This window comes from Lates calcarifer, linkage group LG17, assembly GCF_001640805.2.
Source record: "Lates calcarifer isolate ASB-BC8 linkage group LG17, TLL_Latcal_v3, whole genome shotgun sequence".
Lineage (NCBI taxonomy): Eukaryota > Metazoa > Chordata > Actinopteri > Centropomidae > Lates > Lates calcarifer.
The window spans coordinates 8,139,624-8,163,788 of NC_066849.1; the positions used below are offsets into that span (position 1 = coordinate 8,139,624).

General features: G+C 40.1%; 2 protein-coding genes across 4 annotated transcripts in view; one reads left to right on the forward strand and one right to left on the reverse strand.

Moving 5' to 3' along the window:
* Nucleotides 1-8,264, reverse strand: part of si:ch73-63e15.2 (protein strawberry notch homolog 2) — a 61,265-nt gene extending 53,001 nt beyond the window's left edge. For all 3 annotated transcript variants that reach the window (XM_018670124.2, XM_018670122.2, XM_018670121.2), the window contains exon 1: nt 8,091-8,264. The gene's annotated coding sequence lies outside the window, so the exon portion shown is untranslated. The remainder of the gene's footprint in view (nt 1-8,090) is intronic.
* A 2,936-nt stretch (nt 8,265-11,200) lies between these two features.
* tm6sf2b (transmembrane 6 superfamily member 2b) lies at nt 11,201-23,416 on the forward strand. The gene is made up of 11 exons (XM_018670117.2): nt 11,201-11,332; nt 11,550-11,668; nt 13,615-13,718; nt 16,448-16,545; nt 17,123-17,226; nt 17,888-17,970; nt 18,378-18,502; nt 19,688-19,789; nt 20,399-20,491; nt 22,275-22,394; nt 23,081-23,416. The coding sequence occupies exons 2-11, from the start codon at nt 11,589-11,591 to the stop codon at nt 23,315-23,317; spliced, it is 1,146 nt and encodes a 381-aa protein (XP_018525633.1). The 5' UTR covers nt 11,201-11,332; nt 11,550-11,588; the 3' UTR covers nt 23,318-23,416.
* Nucleotides 23,417-24,165: the final 749 nt, after the last annotated feature.

Sequence of the window (24,165 nt, forward strand, 5' to 3'; positions counted from 1 at the left end):
CACTGAATGACTGTGTAACTGAATCTGTAGTCTTATCAAAAACCAGGAAATGGAAACAAATTGGGTTTTAAAAGCCTGTTGTTATTGCATTTTGCCCTCTCAAATATTTATCAAAGAGGCTCTCTGGTCTGGGACAGCACACAGGAACACATTAAATAAACGGCCGGTCATTTAAATGATCTGGTCTCACTGAAAGGCAGGGTTCAAAGATTTAGCTACTTATAAGGGAATAACGATTAATCTTAATTAGATTCTCATCAACCCACTCCAAGTGGCTATTCAGCACAATTTTGCCATGATGATGAATATCTTTTTTCCCACAAACACCAGCTGAATGAGACATTAAAGTGATTTATCCATAAAGGGGGGACTTAATCGAGCTCTTGTGGCTCAGAGGATGCCTTTGTTGAGGTAAATAAAGGAACAGGCAGAGGGAGAGAAAGGGCCAAGGAGCAAAGAAGGAAGGTGAGAGCACTGAGGAGTTTGACAATGACGACAGCGGGCGAGAGATGCAAAGAGCGGAGGAGGAAAAAGATCACAAACAATGGTTTACAGTTGCTTGATGACACTCATTTAGGGAGCAAATCCCTCTTCTTCTACTGCCACCACCAGCACCCACCAGAAATAGATCAAAGGCTGACGAGATCAAAGAGGGAACGATCCACTTAGCTGCCTCTTTGCCCCGTTTTCCTCTGTCATCTAATTTCCTCAGAAGGGGAAGATGATGACACATGTTCGCTGTGAACGGCTCTCTGCCCTTTCTTGCTCTGGTTGAACTAGTTAGGTGAACAGATAATAGCTTGTTTTACCTAAGCAAATTTGCATACAACGCATTCTGCAAATACAAAGGGCTAGACATAGCGCTATTTACACAAGTTTTTGGTTTTTGCATGTAATTACCATCCAACCTGTACATTCCTGTGTCATTTTAAAACTAAAGCACAACATTCACAAAACAACATTATAGAAATGCCGCTATTGCCCTCAAAGAAAGCCAAGAAGCCAAATGCAAAGTGCTAACTTAGACAGACAGGATTTATGCTGTATACTTTATAAATCAGAGCTGTTTTTTATTATCTGTGGGGTCTCGAATAACACTTCTCACTAAATGCAATGCTGCTTTTAATGTGCAAATAGGAAAACAGCAGACCCTGTGGCAAACACCCAGAGAGACAGAGTTTGCTTTATCTCTCTGCATCAAATACTTCCCACCTTAATGCTGTAGTTTACTCATATCAGCCCTTTCAATTCTCTAAATGTGGACCATCGTCTTCAGTATTTCTGTCAACCTCCCACTTAATATTCTCACCACCTCCATTCACTGGCCGTGTATTCTCTCAGTGATACTGGCTACTTCCCCATTTCCATTACTATCCCTCTTTGTTTTCTTGTAGTAGGGGCCTGCTGTTTTCCTATTTCCATCACAATCCCACTCTAGCCACACACAGGTCCCTCTTTACAGCTCCATGTCCCCATTTTCCTCATGTTCATTCTTCTTGCTCCCTCCCTCCCTTCTGTCAGGGCAAGCCGGTGGCGTTGGCTGTTGCCTCTCACCCAGTCTGACCCCTAGATAGATTCTGCTGCTGATTGGAGGCAGCTGGTTCCCTGTGTGTGAATCTCCACCCCCTACGCACCCCTCTCAGTCGTGGTTATTCAGAGAGGCAGTCATAACACCGGGCAAAAGCTATCAGATGCACATTTCACAAGCAAACCAGGGATCATAGGGAAGGACTGCAACTGGACTATAACTAGAGTGGATGATAACAGACAGGTTTTAAACACACATCACAAGAGTATTCATGATTGTTGCGGCCTGACAAACTCTGAGTCCAACTGTCCAAATGTAATGATGTACAGTACATATCCAAATATTATGCATTCTTGTGCACCTACTGAAGCTCATCTTGAATGAGTACAGCATCTCAGAATCAAAATAGCCTGTGCTCCTTATACAAATTTAGAACAAGAAAAAAAGAAAATCACATTGTTCTGTGCTGGATGAAATACACAGGACAGTGAAATTCTGCGAGGGAAGTAGACAGTATAAGTGGTTCGGTTTTCTGAACTCTGCCCTACCACTGTTTAAATCTAGACAGTACTCTAACTCCACTCAGACTGACCTCACTTCTCTGGCAGGCGTGAAAATATTGCACCACATGCACAGCGTCAGGGAGCCTGTCTGCGTCTGTCTGTGCCACTTTGCTATGCTAAGTTCAGCTCAGTTCATCTGTGGGCATCGGCTTGGAGTTGACTGACTGACGGGATGGACTGAGGCTGCTATCGTACTCTTTAGACAATAACTCCACAGCTTGCAAGTAAACTGTGCAGAAAATTATTCACGGGATAAATGATGTAAAAGTGATTAGGTGGACAACAAAACAAAGGGGTTGAAAACCCTGATTAGTTTAGCTTTTCTAAGTGAAAAAGAACAAATGCCCACGATGCACGACCCTTTTAATTACCCCCAATTCTCCTAATCTCATCTGGGATATTCAAATTGTGATCAAACATGCATGATATATACAAGTTGTTTTCTAGTTTGCTATACAGGATGAATTACTCCTCACGGTCCATGCACTATTCTGATATCAAGACAGAAATCATGACAGAAAAATGATCGTTCAACAAGATGTTCTTTGGTGTGCCTTCGTCTCCAGTGTGCTTATAAGTGTAAAAATATAAATACCATAAACCATATAGACCTGGTCTGAGTTGGTGTTGGTGTGTGTGTGTGTGTGTGTGTGTGTGTGCACAAAATCATCCGTGCTGTATCTAACCTGCTGAAGCCCTGCTTGATTTAGAGTTCCTATGAAGCTGAACCTTTTTCCATTGATGTTGGAGAAAAGAAAAAAGCATAGTGAGCATGACACTACATAACACATCTTCAAAGTACATTAGCTCATTGCAGGTACATGGGTATGTCTGCAGATAAGTAAGTAGTTGCAGTTGGGAAAAGACGAGGACATGTTTAGAAGGAGTCATGTTTGTCCAACAGAGAGCACTGACAAGTGTCCTGTTGCACATCTTGGTCATATTGAAAAAAAAAAAAAGATTTAAGTAGAAGTTATCTTTATCTAAAATGGTATGTGACATATTGTTACACTCAAATATTAATAAATAAATAAAAAACTGTACTGCCTAAAAACCCATTATCAGTCTGGCTAGGAAGTAAACAATACCACCTACATAAGAAATATGAATTCCAGTGTATTACTATATTATACTACTCTAGTAGAAGTGTGGTAATGCTTGCCAGAACCCATTCTCTTCTGGCTCGAATCCATTTAATCTTTTCACAAATCCCAGTTCCAACACTGCCTCTATAACTGTGAAAGCTGGGTTGAAGACTAGAGAAAAAACTGTGCGAAACATACAAAAATCCAACTAGACCATGTCAAGTGAAATAAATTGAACCATTCTTTAAAGGACAAAAGTAAATTAAGATAAATAAATAAACTGGCTGCCAACAGTGCAAATACATGTAAGCAGGTCAAGATTTCGCACATGCGCAGCTGTGTGTCAGGATAGGCTGTGATCAACAAGATGTTCTGTCCCCCTAATGGATATATTTAAAATAAATGCCCTGGGAATCAATTTAGCGTTGGTCCTCTAGAAAACAAGAATGGCAAATATTTACTCTTACTGACAACCCAGTAAACTCCCCCAAACCATAGACCTTAGGGTATCCTGTGTGTTTGTAAAAGGACAATTTAGAACATCATTTAGAAATGCAAATATACGTCTCCTGTCTGATGGACACACTGACTAAAAAATTGGCCACTTTCACTGCATTTCTGCCATTTATAGGCCCGAAGACAAGAAATTCCAAACTGTTAAAACTTTGGGGTTAGGAAAAGCCATCGACAAATGCTAATTTTCCACAATGGTAGAATGCTTTGCCCATGATGTGGTGCGTAGAGATCATAATCTGCTGACACTGTGCCCTCACACCAGGCAGGGACTAAAGTGGCCACTGATAATATCCACGTGGTTGGGGTTTTACTGTGACTGCCTCCACCCTCAACTTTAACTGTTGTTACAGTAAACTGATTTGCTCAACATGTGTGGTCAAAGCAGTAGGGCCCTAGAGAAGGCACAGTTTTAAAAAGGCTCACCACGTTTACCTTTCTCTGGTTTTGAACAACACCCACATTACAAAGAACTCACTTTGGTTATTTGTTTTGTTCCACTCTGATCATGACTGCGAAGAACATATCAGTCCTGTACAAATCACGCAGAAAGTCCTGCAGTGAGGTTGTGAATTACATAACTGATTTTCCCCTAAATAAAAATGAAATGACTGTATTTACAACAATAAGCATCTGAAGGGAAAAGGGAATGAGAGTACTGAAATCACTTTGGCAATCAAGTTTGCACTAAGAAGTGAGGAGACAAAAAATAGAAAATGGAAACTTGCTAGTCTCTATCATATATTCAAATTTAATGCATTTTTAACCCCAGTAAAATAGGGTCAACGTGGGACAACACACATTCGAATTTCTCATCTTGTGTAAAAGGCATAAGAACATTGTCCTCAAGTCTGCTACAAGGGTGCCATGCAGGCAGGACAGCCCTCTGTTGGGAAACATTAGCTTATCACAAGCCTGCGGTTGTAAAATATGGCATATATGATCACTCTACTAAATATGCTACTCCAAAAGATTTACAGCACGGGCTGCATGTCAACCTTAAAACAACTGTTTCGCTTCCCTGTTCATCACATGGGGTTGTTTAGAAATCCAAGCTGATAACAGAAACAATGGCACATGGTATTCAGTCACCCATCAATGTGCAGACTGATATTTCTCTCATATTTCCTTCCTGGATGAGCCCCATTTTGAAACCAGTGTTTGCATTTCTCCGAAGGATGTAGACACACTTTTTCCACAGAAATCCATAAGGCAAAGTGGTGAGGAATGCCAGTGAGTGTCATGCTCTCCTGCATTTCAGTCATCTCTTACAGAGCTCTTATGTGGCTTGGGAAAGATCCATATTGCTTCCAGGTCTGGATGCTAGCTGGGACATGGGATACTCATAAAGGGCCGGTTTGTTTCTTGTCACAGTGTAGAGGTGAACACTATGACCACATAATCCTAACAATTGTCACTTGTTCTTTCTCCTTCTCTTCAGACCAAACATCCACGTCATGTTTAATACATGAACTATTATCAAATGAAGGCCAGATTCCGGGAAAGCAGGAACTGAATCAAATGTATTACCTAGGCCTGATTCCCCTCCTCCACTCCACATTTTTCACTCTCACTCTAATCAGCCCACAGGCCATAAATGAGATTTATCACTGGCACCAATTGGAGAAGGGAGGAAAAAGGGCTACCAAAGACGAGGGGAGAGGGAGAATGGAGGCCAGAGAACAGAGAGCAGGGGGCATGAGCGATGGCTGAGCCACGGATCACAGCTGTTTGGGCTCACTCCACCCAGGAGTGTCTCAAAAACTAATATCGCAAACACACACACACACACACACACACAAGAAGAGAGTAAGCTATTTCCTGTTAATTATAACAATTATCTGAATGCATTAAACAAAACCTGAACATTACATTCATGGAAATCTCAAAGGATACGTCTCAACACTTCTCAAGTTATCTAACTAACTTGCTTATCCTGCTTTGTGAAACACCCCCATGTTCCCTGTGTATCATCCTTACAGTTCCTGTAGGCTCTAAACACAGTATCAACAGATCCGGTGTGTTGTGACCCTGACAGTCCCTGCAGGGCAGGCAGCCATCAATTGTCTGAGAGCTTAGTAAAGGGGGAGCTGTGCAGCACAGACACGCAACTTAACTCTCATGCACATGCGTGAACACACACGAGCACTGTTCAGAGATTACTTTTACTATTATTGCTCTCACTACCCCAGACTGGAGGCAGGCATTTACACATATTTTTAAAATATCAAATGGCATACAAGTCTGTCCTGACAAAAGTAGCTAGTATTGTACATATGAAATCTGTAAACTTATTCTGAATTACATTTACATTTTTTCGCTACATCAATTCACAGGACAAAACAGAAAGACCACCATATGAAGGAGCAGTTTCACAGCCTACAGGTTTGTGTCTGAGACCAGGCGTCTAATAATCATTAAGTTATAATCCTCTAGGTTATGGACAGGTGAAAGACAAAGTAGTGAGTTGTGGTGTACACCTGCATTACTCCCTGAAAATCCAATTTAAACAGCCTCTCTGTTGCCATTAAAGTCTGTACTGGCTGCGAGAGGAATCTGACAGCAAATGACACCAAGGCCATTGACCACATCACTGGGGTTAAGGGCACTTGACTAAAAAATCTGACAGTAACCAAGCTCGTCATTCACTTCACAGTCACCAAACAGTATCCATCAACAAGGGGGAAATAGCATAATTAGAAAAATAGCCAGCCACCATGGCAACCCACTGTGTCAAGGTTTGCATGGGGTTTGACTAGCTTTGGCTGCAGGCAACAGACACACTGGAAACTAAAGAGTGAAAATTGCAGGAAAGAAAAAGAACTAGAGGGGACAGCCCTGTGAGAGCTGTTTCCATTTCCACCAGGTCACTCCTCCAGTTTTCTGAATCATTACTAAATACCCCAAAATGTTTCTGTTGCACATTAAGTCAACATTTTAGACTATATATTAATTTATAAATTACAATACAGAAGTTATGAAATTCAAGAAAACACCAGTGACGTGTTTGCCCTTTTAATCACATCATGATGGCTCAGTGGCATAGAGCAGTGTAGACTCAATTATAAACAGCACAGCCACTTCTTTCTTGACAAGCATTTTATTCTTAGGCACCACTGATGCATAAGCAGCTCCAACTCTGTATGATTTAAGGAAAATATGTGGGATACAGTCAAATCTCACACACAATGCGCTCAGTTAGCCAACACTACACCGGTGACTGTGATCATCAAGTGTATTATTACAAAGAATGTCTTTATCTGTAACTATAACTTTGATTTTTAGATAGCTTTTCCTGTCTCACTTATTAATGTAATGATAACACATTAGAGGCACAAACTGGGGCTATATCTCCCAAAGGTTTGAGAGAGCTAGTGTTATTTTCAACTTACTTCATTATAACGCTTCAAGTCCCTTTCCTGCAAATCAACTAGCGTCAGCTTATATTCCATCGTGTGTGCAAGTAAATGCATTAACGTTAATGTATGTCATCGTGGACTTTATGTGGCGTTTTTAAACAACAACTTCCCTTACTAAGTCTAAATGTAGTTCTCTCTAAGAAAAGGTACAGAGGTACACAGGTCTCCGCACAGCACAAAGGAAAGCAGTCAAAGCTCTACGTTACAGTGTCACTGCCACTACTGTTAGCTTGCCGAGCGACCAACGATACATTATACGAGCGTTAGCAAGCAAGCTGTCGTTGGTTATAAAGCATTTCTCATTTGTCCACTTAAATCTTTTGAGCAATAATCAAGGACGGCAAAATGTATCAAGATCCCATATTAGTTTGCTAATACCAAGCATACTTCTGATAGCTAATTGTGCTAGCTAGGTTAGCATAGCTCTTAGCGTTTTCTGACTGGGTATGTTCGTTTTGTACATTGTCTGCGAAGGTTAATGGGATAACATTACTGTGTAGTTAAGTCAAGATACTCTTGGATAAATCTTTTGACCCGGTGATGAAAATCCAAGTGTATAGCTAACTCATAAGCTACCATGTTTCTCTTTTTAGAGGTAATAGCGTGGATTTTTTTGGATAAGCCACTTTACTTGCTGGTTAGCTGATATCAAAGCCATGGCTTATTACTAAGTAACTAGCTAGCTTAGTTAGCAGCTGGCCTTTCTTAACGCTGGCGCATTAATTCCGAGACGCTATCCAATGACGCTATGCTTTTTTTAATTTGTTACAGCTACCACAGCTTCCCTTGGTCTCAATTTATTCCAAGTTTACCGATAACGTCTCCGGTGATAATGCTTAACTCTAGGCAGCCGCTGAAGAAGCGGCGTAGCCCGTCGTAAAAAACGTGCGCGCCTAGGAGAGGCTGCCCAGAACGCATCTTGTTATAAGGCGACTGCCGATGTGTCGCTCGCCTTTTCGCAATATCCTCGAATTACACTTACCGATAACGTGATACTTATTCACAATCCAAACCCCGACCACACGGGCTGATTTTGATCGAAGACTCGCGTCAAAGTAACAGAAATGAGGAATTTTATCCAACTTATTCTTCTTAGTTGTTTTCTCCACTTCCTGATTGAGACGGTGCCATTTTGAATAGCGAAAAAATGTTTCCGCCGCTGTCGTCACGCGCAGTGCCGCTTGTTGATCGCGAGCAGAAAACAGCCAGGCCATAAATAGTTCATCAGAGTCATGTTTGGCACACCTGAGCCTCTGCCTCAGGTTAAGACAAATAAATACATATGATTGCAGATGAGAGAAGACATTAACACGTTACTGTTCAGATACTGACTCTTTAACGCATTAAGTAATGGTTATAGCCAAATAATAACAAGAGCTCAGTTGGATGTAATTAGTCTTGTAAAATATAAATCTACTACCTGATGTTACTTGATGTTATGTATTACATTTTGTAAACCACGTGTCAGATTAAAATGTTACTTACACTCTAAAGAATACAGGCAAACTAAGTTTAGGCTGGTTTACACGATGGTATGGTTTAGGCCTACATAACACTGTACAGCCATGTGTAAATTTATATAACATAATACAGATGAAGACTTTTGAACTTAATCGAACCATTTAATTGGATCATATCTGAGAAGTGAATCAGGCCTTTTCAACCAAATCACTCTAGGAAAGAGGTCTATAAATAGATGTCTCTCAATGAGGCTTTAACTATTATTAAGCACCTAAGGCTAACACTTGCTCAAAACTGGCTGGTTAAGTGGAAAGTCTATTTATTTTTTTCTCTGGTTTATTTTAGCCACGAATTACCCAAGATTAATGTTTTTTGGTCAGAAAATGTGGTGGTGATGATAATTATAAATCTTCAAAATACCCTCAGATTCACAGACAACTTTTCCTCAGATCCCTGGAGTTAAAAACCAGCTACTCTGGTAAAAGAGATATTTAGTATAAGCACAAAATAATTTATGACAAATGAAAAACCTTCGTTTGCGGTTGTTGCTTTCCCTCTCACTTTAAGAGGCCATGAGCCTAAATTTAGCCCATAATGCTTACTAAATACACTGCTGCTGCTACAACAATACTACCACTCCTACTTCCAATAATAATCAACCCAGTGACTTACTGATGTTGAACAGCACTCACTGAGTAAAATCAGAGATGACTTTGCAGAAAAAGCATTGCACAGCTGTATTGAATAGCATTTAGAAAAAATAATGGTGATCTATAATCAAATATAGAAATCTGATACTGAGCATTAATGGCATAAAAGTTTAAAACAAATTACCAAACAAGGAGAACAAGGAAAAATCTTAAAATGCATAAAGAAAAAAACCCATAAATTTCATTTTAGCAAATCAGTTGGACCACTTCCCTGCAGACACTTATTGTATGAAAGTGTATTTAATTTTAGATGTTAAATGGAGTACATGTGCATCTTCCTCCTGCAGGTCACTGTCTCATTTTGGCATCCATCTGTCCATTCTACGATATTGAACGACTGAGCTGGAAGAGCTCCAGTTGTTTCCAGCAAACACGCACTGCTCCTGCTTTCCTGGTATAACAGTCCCCCTTTTCCCAACAAAGGAGGGTGGTGTGAAGCAAAGGGCGGTGTGTGCATGTGCGTGTAGCATGTGTGGGTTCAAATTCAAGGTATTATTCATGAGAGAGACTGGCATGGTTGTGCTCTATCTTCCTTCTCTGATATTGTTGCATTGTCTTACAAGGTGGTGGTTAATAGTACAGGATGTAAAGGCAGGATAAAGGCATAATGGCACATTTTAGCTATTGTGATGCATGCTCGCTCATCACTGAGGACATTTTCACTTGAGATTAAGGTTGCTCTTGGTCCTTGGTTGGTTGTGCCATAACAGTAGGCACACCAATGTGCCATACCAATTCCTAAAACAATGTTTAGGGACAATGCTAATAACATTTTCAACTTTTTATAAGAAACAAGTCCCATGTTATATCTCAAAAATAACAGTAGTTACACAGCTATTTTCACGTTAAGAGGGTGTCTGACCTTTTGGTTGGACTTTGGCGCCCCCTACTGACATCATTCTGTAAACAATTGGTTTCACTCATGGTTTCTGCTGAGCTGGAATTTCAGCATTGGCTATTTGAACAAAATGTTTGAAGAGAACAAGTGGCAAGCGGTAATTCCAGGTGCTGAGCAGAAGCTCATAAATGAGAACCATTCCACAATGAGGATTTGCCTCCACTGACCAATTTTGATCATGATCGGAGAAAGCACTGCAGAAATACTTCCAGCTTCCTGTTAGTGTCTTCACTGTGTGCCACGTCACAGCCAGAATTCTCTGAAACAATTGCATATCTGACAGAAATGCAAGGATTTAAGGCTAGTCACACATTTTTCACATTTTTTTGCCTATTCAGATGCTGTGACTGTGAATCTTGAGCAAGTTGGTTACCGTAAATAGTATGGTACATGCATTCTCAGTTCAAAGGACAGGCCAAAAAGCACGTCAAAGACACTTCCTTTGTTTGATTTTTTGTAGTAGAGGCAAAAAAAGTACTTGTTACAAAACTCAAATCTGAGGTCAGTTTCAGTTGCAGGAAATGAACTGTTTGTGAAATGTTTGTTGGGCTTTTTGGAGCCACTGAAATGCAAAATTATCCTTTGATATGAGAACTTTAGTCTGATCAAGGAAGAATTAGAAAAAAAATAAATAAAGAGAGTCGACAAAAACAACCATGTGTTAGCACATCTTCAGATCCTAACCACTCTAAAGATATTATAGAACTGTCACATCCATACCATTTACTATAATATACACCAATAAAGGCAAGCCAGCTGAGAACCTTTGGAGAACCGTGGTATGTTGGAGGAGCATTGTATGATGCGTTGAATTCAGATGGGCTTGTATTGCAGTGGACAGTGGTCAGCAGCTCTGCATTCTCAGAATCAGAAACTGTAGCATTTGTGAACATTAAATACAGTTCACGTTCATTAAACACAACACTGACTGTGCCATAGAACAGGAATCAGTATAACTTGAAGGTGTGTTGCTGTATAAAGTGGAATGTAGGCCTATTCTCTAATACGACTTATGTAAATCTCCTGACAAAGCCAAATTGCATAACTTTCCTCCCAAAAGCTTCTTTGTCTCCGCTTCATTATTTTCCCAGTAAAGGCCATGTCTGCCCCCGGCCAGCTGTAATTTGATTAATCCACCAAAAGGATAGCCAGACGGTAAGAGCCTGCTCTGCTTCTTTTCCATTTTATTCAAAAATTGTAGATTTCCTTTGGGTTTTATTTCATATTATTCATATAATGTTACTTAAAAGATTTATTTCATTTATTTCAGTTTTCATGTATATAGTGATGTCTTTGCATAGGTTTAATATCAATTTGATCAAATATTTGGTGTGTTAGGTTATTGTTATTGATGACTCTGCTGTATTTTCAGCATTGCTGCAGGGAGGTGGGTTGAACAGCTTTTGAAGAAATGGAGACTTTAGTCTTTTTATTTTCATTTTCTGCCCTTGGCATTCTTTATGCCATGAACACCATTCCTGAGCTTCAAGAGTAAGTCATTACATTTATTGATTTCGTATTGTTCAGTTTCAACAGTCTGTATTCTGTACAAATCCAGTCTTTTGTCTGTTTAGGGGGGAAAGCTGTAAATTATTGTTATGAATTGTAGTAATTATAGTAATATTTTTTATTCAACCATATTATACAACCACCAAGAATTATTACATATACTAACATTGATACACAATCAAAACTGTTACAATAATCAAAGACTTGCAAGAATATAAACGTAGTAGTGCAGGTAATACATACTGTATCATGGGATGACACACAATAAACATTAGCACCACTAGAGGACACTGTAAGCCTAAAACTCAAGGTACATTTCTGTCTGTATTTGACTGTAACCACCTCATAAATCCTTAATCATGTTGAGCACTGCTAATTCAATGAGTTCAGTCATTTTCAGGGTGTATTTGCCAATTGTACAAAGTCTCTAAATGATTAAACCTGTCATTACTTGAAAGGGAAAAAGAATGAATAGGGAGCCAAAAAAAACTGATATGATGTTGAAGATAATTACTTTTCTAAGCTGTAAGGAATCATTTTCTCATTCAGATTGTATCTATTTTGTCTGTGTGTTGGGAAACTGCCTTTAAATTGTTGTCTACAGTTGGTGATTGCACACTACAACACTGTAGGCTGAGTAAACAGAGCCAGTGGTAAAATATATGTTCTACTCCGCCCTCACGCTCTTTTTTTTTTTTTTTTACCAGAAGATATTTCTCATTTCCAACAGACTTTTATACTCCTCCTGTGTGAATATCTCTGCTGGCTTTTCTCGAATGTGTGGACACTGACAATCAATACAGACTGCAGAGAAGAGTTTGATAAATTGCTCTTGACATACAATATGCCTCGTGCTCTTCCACTCTGCAAACAAACAGTATTGTGTGCATAAATCTTCCTGTAGTGTTGAATTGGAGAGGCAGCGAGGGAGTTTCCCTTTGCTCTCGCAGCATTTGTTTTCCTTCTGTGAGAGCACGTTGTGAGTTTTCCGAGGATGTAATGTTGTTTACTGGGAGATACGTTGAGCACATTAATCTTTTCCAGTGCAAGGCAGTGGTACCTTTGACCAGTAAACATGGAGGGCAGCGCTGAACTAACATGGCCCTAGCTTGCTGTTTCCCACACCTCTGCCTATGATTGATTAAGCCTTTGTAAAGCTGTGCTTTTAAGCCACTGGTAGGCATACCACCACAGCAGTATGAGAGGTGAAATATTGCAGAACTTGACTTTAACAATGGAACGTGGTTGTAATGTATACCAGAAGCATACAATATTATTAATATCATCATTCTGTAACTTTGTCTTTGAAAAAACTGGATACCCAATACAATAAAAAAAAGACATAATCTTATTTTGAAAAGTAAATTTTGCACTGCAAGAGTTTTATCAGATAAATATCAGGAACACAGAATCAGCATTTTCTTGACAAATGTCACGAGCAAGTGATGCTTTAAACTCAACTATACATTTCTAAAAGCTCTGAGATTAAATATGAAACTACTACTTGTATCGTGTCGTTTATAAAAAGCAACTTGAGAAGGCAAATTCAATGCAACACTACCACCTCACCAGTAATCTCCGGGGCGCACAAACGACCACACCAGCAGCATCTTTGCTATAGCTATACACAGTGCATCTTTCACACCGATCTCCCCTCACACTTCTGCATTATTTCTCCTGGTGTTAACTCTGGGCGTTGTGTGATTATCATTCTGTCTGACTTCCCATTCATCATCATTTACTAATTTAGCACTGTGCAGAAGACTGGCACAACTTCCATGGGAGAAAGTAATTAGCAAAGAGAATGAAGCAGAAAATCAGAGGGAGATTGCTGTCTAAAAGCGCAGAGTGTCAGCAGTGAGATTGTGTTAAAATCGCAGACAATGTGTTGTTGTTTTTCTTAGGTAAAAGTTTCTCTGCTTTCACAGGCCTTATGTGATCCTGGGGATTGGTGTTGCTGTGTTGGTGATTGTGTTTCTGTTCTACTTCCTCATCACTCGTGGCAACCCACCTAAAGACGCCTTATTCTTTGGTAATTAACACAACTATGTGCTTTTCTCAACTTAGTTGCAAGATATTTCAAAATAACAGAGTTTAATACAGACTATAGAGAGGTTAATAAGTACTATGCATTGTACTGGAGCTGATCCCACAAAGAGATTTCCAGAACCTTCACTCACTACTCACTGGTTTAGAGTGAAAACATGAATTGTATTCAATGTGATTTTGTCTGATACGTTGAAAGCTGCTTAGACTGATCAGAAGCTTAGCCAGACTTTTCTGAGGCATGACTGACCCTTTGGAGGCTGAGGACCTTCACAGTGCTTGTACTGACTTACTTAACCTTTTAGTTATTCTTTTGAGACTGAATCCTTGCTTGACCCTGAGACAAAAGGCACACCTATTTGAAAATGCTAATACAGTCACTGCAATACTATTCAGACCCCACTACTGATTTACTCTGAAGACCAGACAGAGGTTTGTGTTCAGGTCTTTCATGTGACAGCCTTTCACATACCTTGAACTGAATGTCTCCACAGTCTTTGTCAGTATTTGTCTCATGTTTTGCCCTGATTTATGTGCAGCTATTGGTCAAACTAAACTCTCCATTTCTAGCAAGGGTTTCCCCACAAACTTATCCCAGCGGCTGATGCCAGGGGCTATGCCAGTGAGACAGAAACCAGGTGATATATTGGTACTCAGTGCTCAAGGCAATGCTAGTGTTGTGTAGGGGGACCATAACAATGAGTGTAAAGCTGTGGCAGGATCCTCTCAATGATAGAGAGCCATAATCCCCTTGCTATCTCACCTGTTAGATGTCAGAGATAAAGCTGGTTGTCCCGAGGATTACAGAGACATGGGTACACAGGAGAGACAATATGTGTGTGTGTGTGTGTGTGTGTGCATGTATGTGCGTGTAATATGTGTGAAGGACAGATAGGAGGGATGTGATACAACGATTTAAGCTGCGGTATCTGCAGAGAGACACCCGTGTCACAACACAGCATTTCTCTTTACAATGACATTCTGCAGTGTTCAGGCAGCAAATTGTTGTGATGGTTTTCACAGTTGTTCCCTATGAAGTGATTCCAGTGGTAAATCACTGATATGAACATGCACTTTGTCCAGCGTCCTTACATAAATATCAGATGCTCTGGTTCTGTTCATGGGGCGGCATGGTGGTGGTGCAGTGGTTAGCATTGACTCACATCAAGAAGGTTCCTTGTTCAAACCCTGATTTGCAGTTCCCTGTTCCTGCGTGGGTTCTCTCTGACTTCTTCCCACAGTCCAAAGGCATGCAGGTTAATTAGTGACTCTAAATTGCCTGTAGGTGTGAATGTGAGCGTGAATTGTCTATATATGTTGGCCCTGTTATGGACTGGTGGATCTGTCCAGGGTATACCTCACCTCTTGCCCAGTACCAGCTGGGATAGGCCCCAGGCCCACTGTGACCCTTAAAGATAAGCAGTATAGATAATGGATTAATGGATGTTTCTGTTCATCCAAATCATGTTTAATAAGACTGGCATCAAGGCATCTATCAACAGGTGTTTCTGGAGTCAGTGTATGCAAACTGAATAACCCCAAACAGTAATGCTTCCATAACTGGTGTGTACAATTGCAACCATGGGGTCCAGTGTCTCGTGTTATTTGCCCTAAATCAGGCCACCATGAATGTACACTGTAAACTGTGCAGGTGATGCCAAGACTAGTCAATCCAGACAGCGTTTTCCAGTCATTAACAGTGCAATGGGCATGTTATGTACTGAAAGATACCTCAGCAGTTTACAACAGAGGCACCCTGTGTGTGCTCTGGTTGGTTGATGTAGCCCATATTTTTATTGTCACGTTTTTTGAGCTGTACAGCAGACTATCGAGCAGTATGCTGTAGTTAGTGTGATGATGACTTGATGTGTGTTGTGGTCCATTCATTGTTCAGAGGGCCTCTATCGAGAAAAATGACCATAGTGATGCTCAAATGGGCATTTTCAAATTCTATCACATTACACCTAAAGCCCTTTTATTTTTTTGTAATTTTAGTCTCTTGTAAAGAAAATCTGAGAATCTGGACAGGGAATTGCTGGTGTATGCACACTTGTTGTGCAGTGATATATATGCAATTTTTGATGTCTAATTTCTTGCAAAAAGTCCACACTGAGTAGATCATTTGATAAAAGAGGCTATGACAGCTATTTTACCAGTTTGGCCAGGGGGGTTTAGTATTGAGTATTAAAAAGGCCCAAATGCCGCTTGTGTTTGCGTAACTCCACACTTAAAATTCTGTCTTGTGGACATGGCCTTTCAGTTCATCTCAGCTCTTAACCTGAGGACAGAAGAAGGCTGTTCACCACAGACTCAATATAAATAGCCTCCAGCCTACCTCACCGCGCATGACTTAATTTTCTCACCACATTGTCGATACAGAACTACCTATAGGTTGGAGACACTATCACATAAATCAATAACCAGCCAGTTGAAGGAAAATGTTTTCCAGTCAAAAAATACAAATAAAAAAAGTTGGAAAGGGAGACTGAAAGACTGAGGTATGTATTTTTCAGAGTAGGTAGACTGAGTAATTCCATGAAACTTTCAAAATCACAGCGGCCTCTTAATGACGAAGTTGATAAAGCTGCTTAACATGTCTTTTTAATGATTTTTTAACTCCTGTTAGTTTTGTGAAATCTCAGGCTGGTTGTACACTGCTGACTTTTAATACGAAGCATTTTTCCCCTGAAAATGAACATTTTCTTTCCTTTGCAGTTTTTGCAGAATTTTCTTTTACTTGTGTCATTGACCTGACAAGTGCCTTGGAATACGACGGCATTCTTTCTGGCTTTATGGAATTCTACCAGAAGACAGTAGGTTTCTTACTGTCACATTTAAATGACACTACAATGGCACTAAAAAGACACTCAAACAAAATCTCTGTGACTTGACTTAAAAACTTCTTTGAAAGATTATTCAAACACCAGCAGAGAGGATTTGTGGCCATATCATTTAACTAAACACTGTGCAGAAACACTAAATCAAAGCACCAGACAGCCATGTTAACCAAATGTCTATCATTAGCACTGTACACTGTACAATATGTATTCAGGAGCAAATCTATGTTCCCCAGTTTAATAATCTGTTAGCACACATTAACCCTCCTATTGTGTTTGGCTGAAATTTTAGTTTTTATTGGAACAAGGTTTCAAAACAGCTGTATAAAACCAACAGCCCTGACCCATTTGATAAGTTCCCTCAAGTGTACCCTTATTATATTGGGAACCATACGGCAGTGGTGGGTGGCAGAATAAATAGCCTGTGTCATATTAAGTGAATACAGAGCTGAAGAACATCTTTTTCAGGTTCCCATTAAGTGCTACATAGATCTGTGTATTATAAGACCCTGGGAACATGGGAATAATTCTGTATTTGTGTAATGTACTTCAGGGAGAGCCGTATCTGGGAACAGCCTATGCCATCATGATGTGCTACTGGGATGGAATAGCACACTTTATCATGTACCTGGTGATGATCAGCAGGATAACAGACAGGTGGGTGAAGGTAAAGTCAGTTCAAGTCACTTCAAGCTCATTTATCTTACTCCACATTACATATAGCTGTCTCAGATGACTTTACAGAGAACAATACCTACCTGAGGAAACAGCTACATAGGAGGCTGTAGAAGCTGTATGTATGTAAGTCTGAGCGCAGCAGGAATATATTTCAGTATAGAGATTTAAATTCACGCAGTGTGTGACAAGCTTTGGACTCATTATTTTCCTATATTTTAGCTTTTTTTCCCTTTATATTTTACATATATTTTATGGAAATAGTAAATAAGATGAAGTATCTTGCACCACATGAATCACAAAAACCTGAATATAAAACTGTATCTTTTAAAACAGAGTGGGTCCTCTAAAGTGAGTTAGTCATAAAGTACAGTCACTGAGTTCAAGAGTTCAGAGCCAGCACTACCTTAGGGCAGGGGCTATCATGGAAATGAAAACCTCCGTTAAACAATATCAGTCTATTCAACGCTGGGATAAACTGCTCAGCTTTGTACGACACAGAACAAGTATGATAGATGAATCAGATATTGCTCAGGCTACTTGAAGTGACAAACACCTTGTAAATCTTCATCCTATTACCTTCTATCTTAATTGCAATCTCTACAATAGAGTAATGACTCTTGTTTTTTGGTCTCTGTCCCAGGAAAGCCTACCGTACCCTCGGCTTGTTCTGGGCTGGCTCTTTGTGTGCCAACATGAGTGTATTCATTGCTGGGATAGTGGCAGGTGAGCCTCATCTTCTATTCTCTGTCTACCGGTCCCGTGACGACAAGCTTTAATCAAGTGAACATCTGCACTGCCGTGTACCATCAGTGTCACAGTTCAGCCTGCCAACAAAACACGCACACACCCCGCGCCTGCTGTCACAACCCAAAGAACAAAGCTGAAAACAGACTTAAAGCATCTGTTGTTAGCTTTTCAAAAGTGTCACAAGATCAAACTTGTCTGCAAGCAATGTGTTGTTCTCTCTGTTGTGTTACAGTAGACATGCTGTACTGTATGCATTTGCCTGAAGTGCCCTGTAGAGTTTTTGATAAGAAATGTAATTACTGAATTATATCAAGATGTTTATAGTGTATCCTTGTATGGTTGAGAACAAACTGATAAGCACCTCTTAATTTTCTTTCTGGCAGGTAAATATGGGTCAGAGATCCGTCCAGCTTTCTGGCTCAACTTCCTCTTCCTTCTCGTGCCTGTATGGGGAGCTGTCACACTATTCACAAGGCCCAAGGACAGACCACTAATTGGTGGATACAATGTAAGGTGCATGGATGGTTAGACATTGATATAAATGTGGAAAGGCTTAAAAGGCTAGTGTTTGCCGAATATGTTTAACCGGTACAATAAACATTCCAGTGGACAGTGGCAATGTGTGGCCAATTATGTCATTTATATTGATGAGCTACTGTAATTTCTAGTGGTATAGACAGTGTGATAGAAGGAATTTGTGGTGTACTCACCTGAATCTAAAAGAAGATCATCAGTTTGTGAGCAAGTAGTGCTACAATATGTTATGTTTGTTTCTGTCACATTATAACTTAACTGTATACTGCTGATTCTGAAATACAAAACTAACTTGAGTGGGTCATTGTTAAATCCTTACCCTTGGGAGAGTGGCCTTAATTTAGCCTCAACCCTTTGTGGTCATGACTGAAAGTAGCATTAGTTTGGTCTTAAACAGTGGGCAGCACAGTGGTCCAGCGGTTAGCACTGTCGGCTCACAGCAAGAAGGTTGGAGGTTTGAAATCCGGTTTGCATGGTCTCCCTGTACCTGTGTGGGTTCTCTATGGGTACTCTGGCTTTCTCCCACAGTCCAAAGACATGCAGATTAACAGGTGACTCTAAATTGACCCATAGGTGTGAATGTGAATGTGAATGACTTGTCTATATATGTTAACCCTGTGATGGACTGGTGATCTGTCTAGGGTATATCCTGCCTCTTGCCCAATGTCAGCTGAAATAGGCTCCAACATAACTCTGATGAACTGACTTCATGGACTTTCCAGCACCTAAGGGGAGGCAGACAAAGTTAGCAACTATCTGAACATAGTGGAGTATTTAGCAGCTAAAGAGCCAGGTATTTCTCTCTCAGGAGTTGGTGGAAAGCAAAAGTTTACTAAAATAAGATTTAACACTGGCCTTACATTTGCCAAGGGGACACAAATATGACTACAAATAAAAGCTAATGTTTTCCTTCCAAGCTCGCCATAACAACTTAGATGGTGAATATGTCAGTGTTGTGTTTACAGCTTGTTTCTGGTTCTCCTTTTTGGGTAAAAATCAATGAATGTAGGTTTAATTAGTTTGAAAACATGGAGTGAGAAAACATTCATTCATTCCACTCCTTAGAAACATGGGTCTCATTAAAGTGAGACGATGCTTTGAAATCATGACCTTGACTAACCAGCACTATACTGTACATTGTGTTGACATTTCCCCACAGGCCCAGCATGCTCAGAGCATGAAACTTATCTGGCGTCCCTTGGACCTGATCCTAGTGGTGTTCCTTTTAGCTGCCATGGCCTTCACCATCCTCAGAGGCTTAGTGAGTGTACATCACAGTCATGTTAAGGACAGAGTTAATGGTAGTTTTAAAAGTCATGTACCCTGCAATTTTGCTCAGCAGAGTAGTTTTTGCTCAGCAGAGTAGTTTTTGCTCAGCAGAGTAGTCCAGAGAGTGTTGAAGATTCATTTATGATGTATTTACAAGCAATACTTTCAACTAATTGAGCCATATGGGAATGTTATATGTACCTATAGGCCATCTATGTATGAATAGTGTATTTTAACACATTTATTTTGCTACTGTTTCATTGTCACACAGGTCATATAAGAGAGTGGTTTGACATTTTGGGAAACGTTCTCATTTGCTATCTTGGATGAGAAGATTGATCCACTCTCATATCTGTATGGTAAATGAAGCTAACTTAGCTTAGCATGAAGCCAGCTGCTGGCTGTAGCTTCATATATATTGGACAGATATAAGAGTGGTATCGATCTACTCATCTGAGTCTTAACAAACAAGCAAAGCATATTTCCAAAAATTCCAAAAATGTTTATTTCCGTGGTAATTTGCAGTAGTAGGTTGTTGTGTTGTCTTATTGAACTGCATTGTATTGCGAGGTGTTTCTGTTATTTTGTCCACCCCCTGTAGGTGGCTCTGGACTCTCCACTAGAAGTCTGCTCTATCTACCTGAAGCACTATGAACCCTACCTGAAGGATCCTGTGGGCTACCCCAGGGTGATGGTGGGTGCTTTTATCTCTCTCCCTGTCTCCACACTCAGCCTCTCTGTCTCCACCAGCAACACCTGAAAACTCCTCTCCAGCCTGTTTAAAATAACCAACCACATAATGGACCTCTGCTTTCATGGATGTCACTCTGAGTGTATGGGAATCTTGCTCTTATCTCCTCCGCTCTTTGAGCTCACAGCTGATTACAGAGCCATTTTTCATCATTACAGCAACAATGAGCGTGGGTTGAGAGGCCGGCGCATCTTTGTCTCTCTCTTTCATTTGCTTAAGATGGATAACTGATTATTACTGTGACTGGCGGTGGGTCTGTTTTCCTTTCTATTTTCTCCTTCTGACCCTACGCTGCTGTGGGGTTTGTTTTGCTTTGTTTGGCGTACCCAGCTTTGTCAATAGGTTATCCGAAGACCTTGTAGGGGCCGCAGTCTAGGCACAATTGCAAGTCATTGATCAGACAGACGAACCGCATGCTGAGAACTTGATAAGCTAATCCCTTGCCCAAAGCCCCCCATCAGCATCTCACTGGGTGGGAGGTGTGTGTGTGCGCTGCATGTGAAAGTATGTCTCGGGTGCCTTTGCAAATCTGTTTGTGTGTGTGTGTTTAGCATTGCCTCATGGATGTGTGTGTGTGTGTGTGTGTGAGAAAAAGAGAGAGAGAGAGAGAGAGAGAGAGAGAGAGAGAGTGATGAAATGAAATGAAGTCAGGTTTGTTGCACAGGGTTACACTGTTTCCGCAGCTACTGACCTCTTTATTCATTGATGATGATGGACGATATGTGACAGATTACTGTGGCGGCGCTAAGAAGACATTTTAACAAAAGACTGAAGGGCATATATGATTGGCTTTCAAGCCCTTAGCTGAACTCATTAGAATTCATCTAGACCTCAGAACGAGAATGAAAAGAAACTGTTCAGTGGAATAATTTGAGGGTTTTATAAAGTGGGAAACTGGACTTTCATGCACCAAATATTTTAAGTTGAAGGTCAAGACAGTTTCTGTAATGACCCTTGTGTGGAAGTAGTAATTTGTGCTGAGGGTGTGAATTTGTGTTTAAAAGAGCTCAGAGCAGGGATGTAGAAAAAAACTCAAGCACTGCACTTAATAACAATTTTGAGACAGTGAGAGATTCTAATGGCTGCAGATACTAGTTACATTGCAGAAAAAAATCAAAGTGAGATTAGATTACAATGATATAATGCAATGCAGTTGAAATCAGGAACACCTAGGCCATAAAAAATATCATACTTCTCATAAAACTTTAACAGTTTAATGCCCTAGTAGGAACAAGGCTGAGTAAATTTACTTTTGATACCTATCTACATTTTTCTATACTATACTAATACTTGTTAACATTTATTGTAATTGAATTTTTAGTAATTTTGCTCCAAATTTCAAGTGTTTTTCTCTGGTAGTGCTACTTTTATGGGGCATGTTAAATATAGTCCATGGGGTAATATTTTTAGCTTTAAGCAGCCCTCTTCTGCATTCAGTGTGAGTAGATGATGTGCAGTGTAGGCCAAGGGAGAATGAGGATGTACTGTATTAATTGTCTGGTGGAGTGCTGGTCCAACAACAACATAGACTGACAGTGATGGAGGGGAAAACCTGGCTGCACTCTTTTTCTCACCCTTCACTATATCCAGAATCTATATTCACTGGAACATAAACTGTAATATTTACTTCAATAACTCACCTATGTCATCACGGAACTTATGCATGTTGCAAGTTAAAATGTTGAATAAAAAGGGGTGAGTAATGGTGTTGAATTTGTTTTTTCAGATGCTGCACTTGTTCTTCTATGGACTACCTCTGTTGGGTGCATTTGTTTACGGTCTCCTCAAGCCTGGGTGCACATGGATGTCAGACTGGACGATATTTTTTGCCGGGGCTATGACTCAGGTAACACCAGGAGAACACACAGTCGATAAGTGAATCTGGTTCAGAATAAATGGTTAGGATACAGGTGCAGCATACTGAAATGTGTAGCACTGACAGTTTATTGCATTGCATTAACTCATTGCGATAATGACTGGCTTCAGCCTGATTAAAGTTTCCATCAACATCCTCAGTACAAAGATGTCTGACACGTGTCACTGCAATTAAATTCCTTGTTGTGAGGTCTCATCCTGTTAATAATTACCTGGACCACGTTTATCCTTTGAAGAATATTTCCTGTAATAAACAAGCTGGTGGTCTGTTCTCTCCATATTGATCTAAGAGAATGATTGGAACCATTAGGAGACAAATCCTTAATTAAAGTCTTGTTTTGCTGTTTATAAAAGGTTGTAGAGTGCCTTCCCTGTCTTCTAAACTGTCAGCTTCTTAAGTTGTACATCATCTGCGCAGTGATCTATCACCTCCATTAGAGATCCTTTTCTGTGTATTTCTAATGGTAGAACAAATTTCCCTCCAAGTTACTGCTCCAAAGGTTTGTGCAAAGAAACATTAAGGCATTAAATGACCTTCCATCAAAGTGAAAATAGAACTAAACAGGCAATACTGGAAATATCAGTGGCAATAGGTACAATATGCAGTATTAATTTATGAAAGTGCAGTCTAACCTTTCGCTCTGTGTCTCCTTCCAGTGTCAGTGGGCCCATATTGGGGGGTCCCTCCATCCTCATACCACGGCTCCATTTCAAATCCCAAATGATGCTTTCTGGTGTGTGCTGGTGGCTAACTTGCTCTATGCTGCCACTCCCATCCTGGTGGCTGCGCGAGTTCATAGTAATCCCTATTTCTTCCTCAAGATAGCCCCCTTCCCTGGGCAAACAGGTTTGCCAAACAGTGAAGAGAAAGATACCAAGTACAAAGACAAATAGTAAATCTCCTTTGGAGTTAATTACTTATCTGATGATTCAATCTGTTTTATTTCAAATGCCATATTTCAAAATGCCAAAATACAAGATTATTTTGCTCAACATCTTTGGATTGAGTGGTTATTCAAATGTTTGCTTTCAACACTTTGATCCCTTATTTCATGCATAAACAGCGAAACAGTCGACTGGTCAGTGAAGTCGGTCGGTTAGGGATGCTGATGCCAGTGGCCTATCGATCATTCTGTTGGTCCAACACTTTGGTCTAAACTGAAATACCTTAATAATTATTTGATGGATTGTCATGAATCTTTTGGGGACCTCAGAGGATGAATACTAGCACCACCAGTGCTAATGACTTTCATGATCCTCTGACTTTTTACTTTTTCTGTGTAATAATCCAAGATCTAGTCTATGAACTGGTAAAAAATTTAGTACAGACATTCATGGTTCCCAGATGATGCAACCCTTATGACTTTGGTGATCCTCTGACCTTTCCTCCAGCAGCAATATCAGGTCAGAAACTTAATCTATTCAATACTTTGGTTTACGGCCAAACACCTGCAAAGCTAATAACATTCCCATTAGCCTCAGCTGCACTTTGTTATCAGTGCTAATTAGCAAATGATAGCATACTACTACCCTAAACTGAGATGGTTAACATGGTAAACATTACGCTCACTGAATATCAGAATGTTAGCATTATTATTGTGAGAATGTTAGCATGCTACTGTTAACATTTAGCTCAAATCACTGCCATGCCTGAGAATAGCCTCACAGAGCTGCTAGCATGGCTGTAGAACCTGTTGACTATTTCCTTTTAGCCAGTTAATGAGAAAAAAAAGCAGATGCAT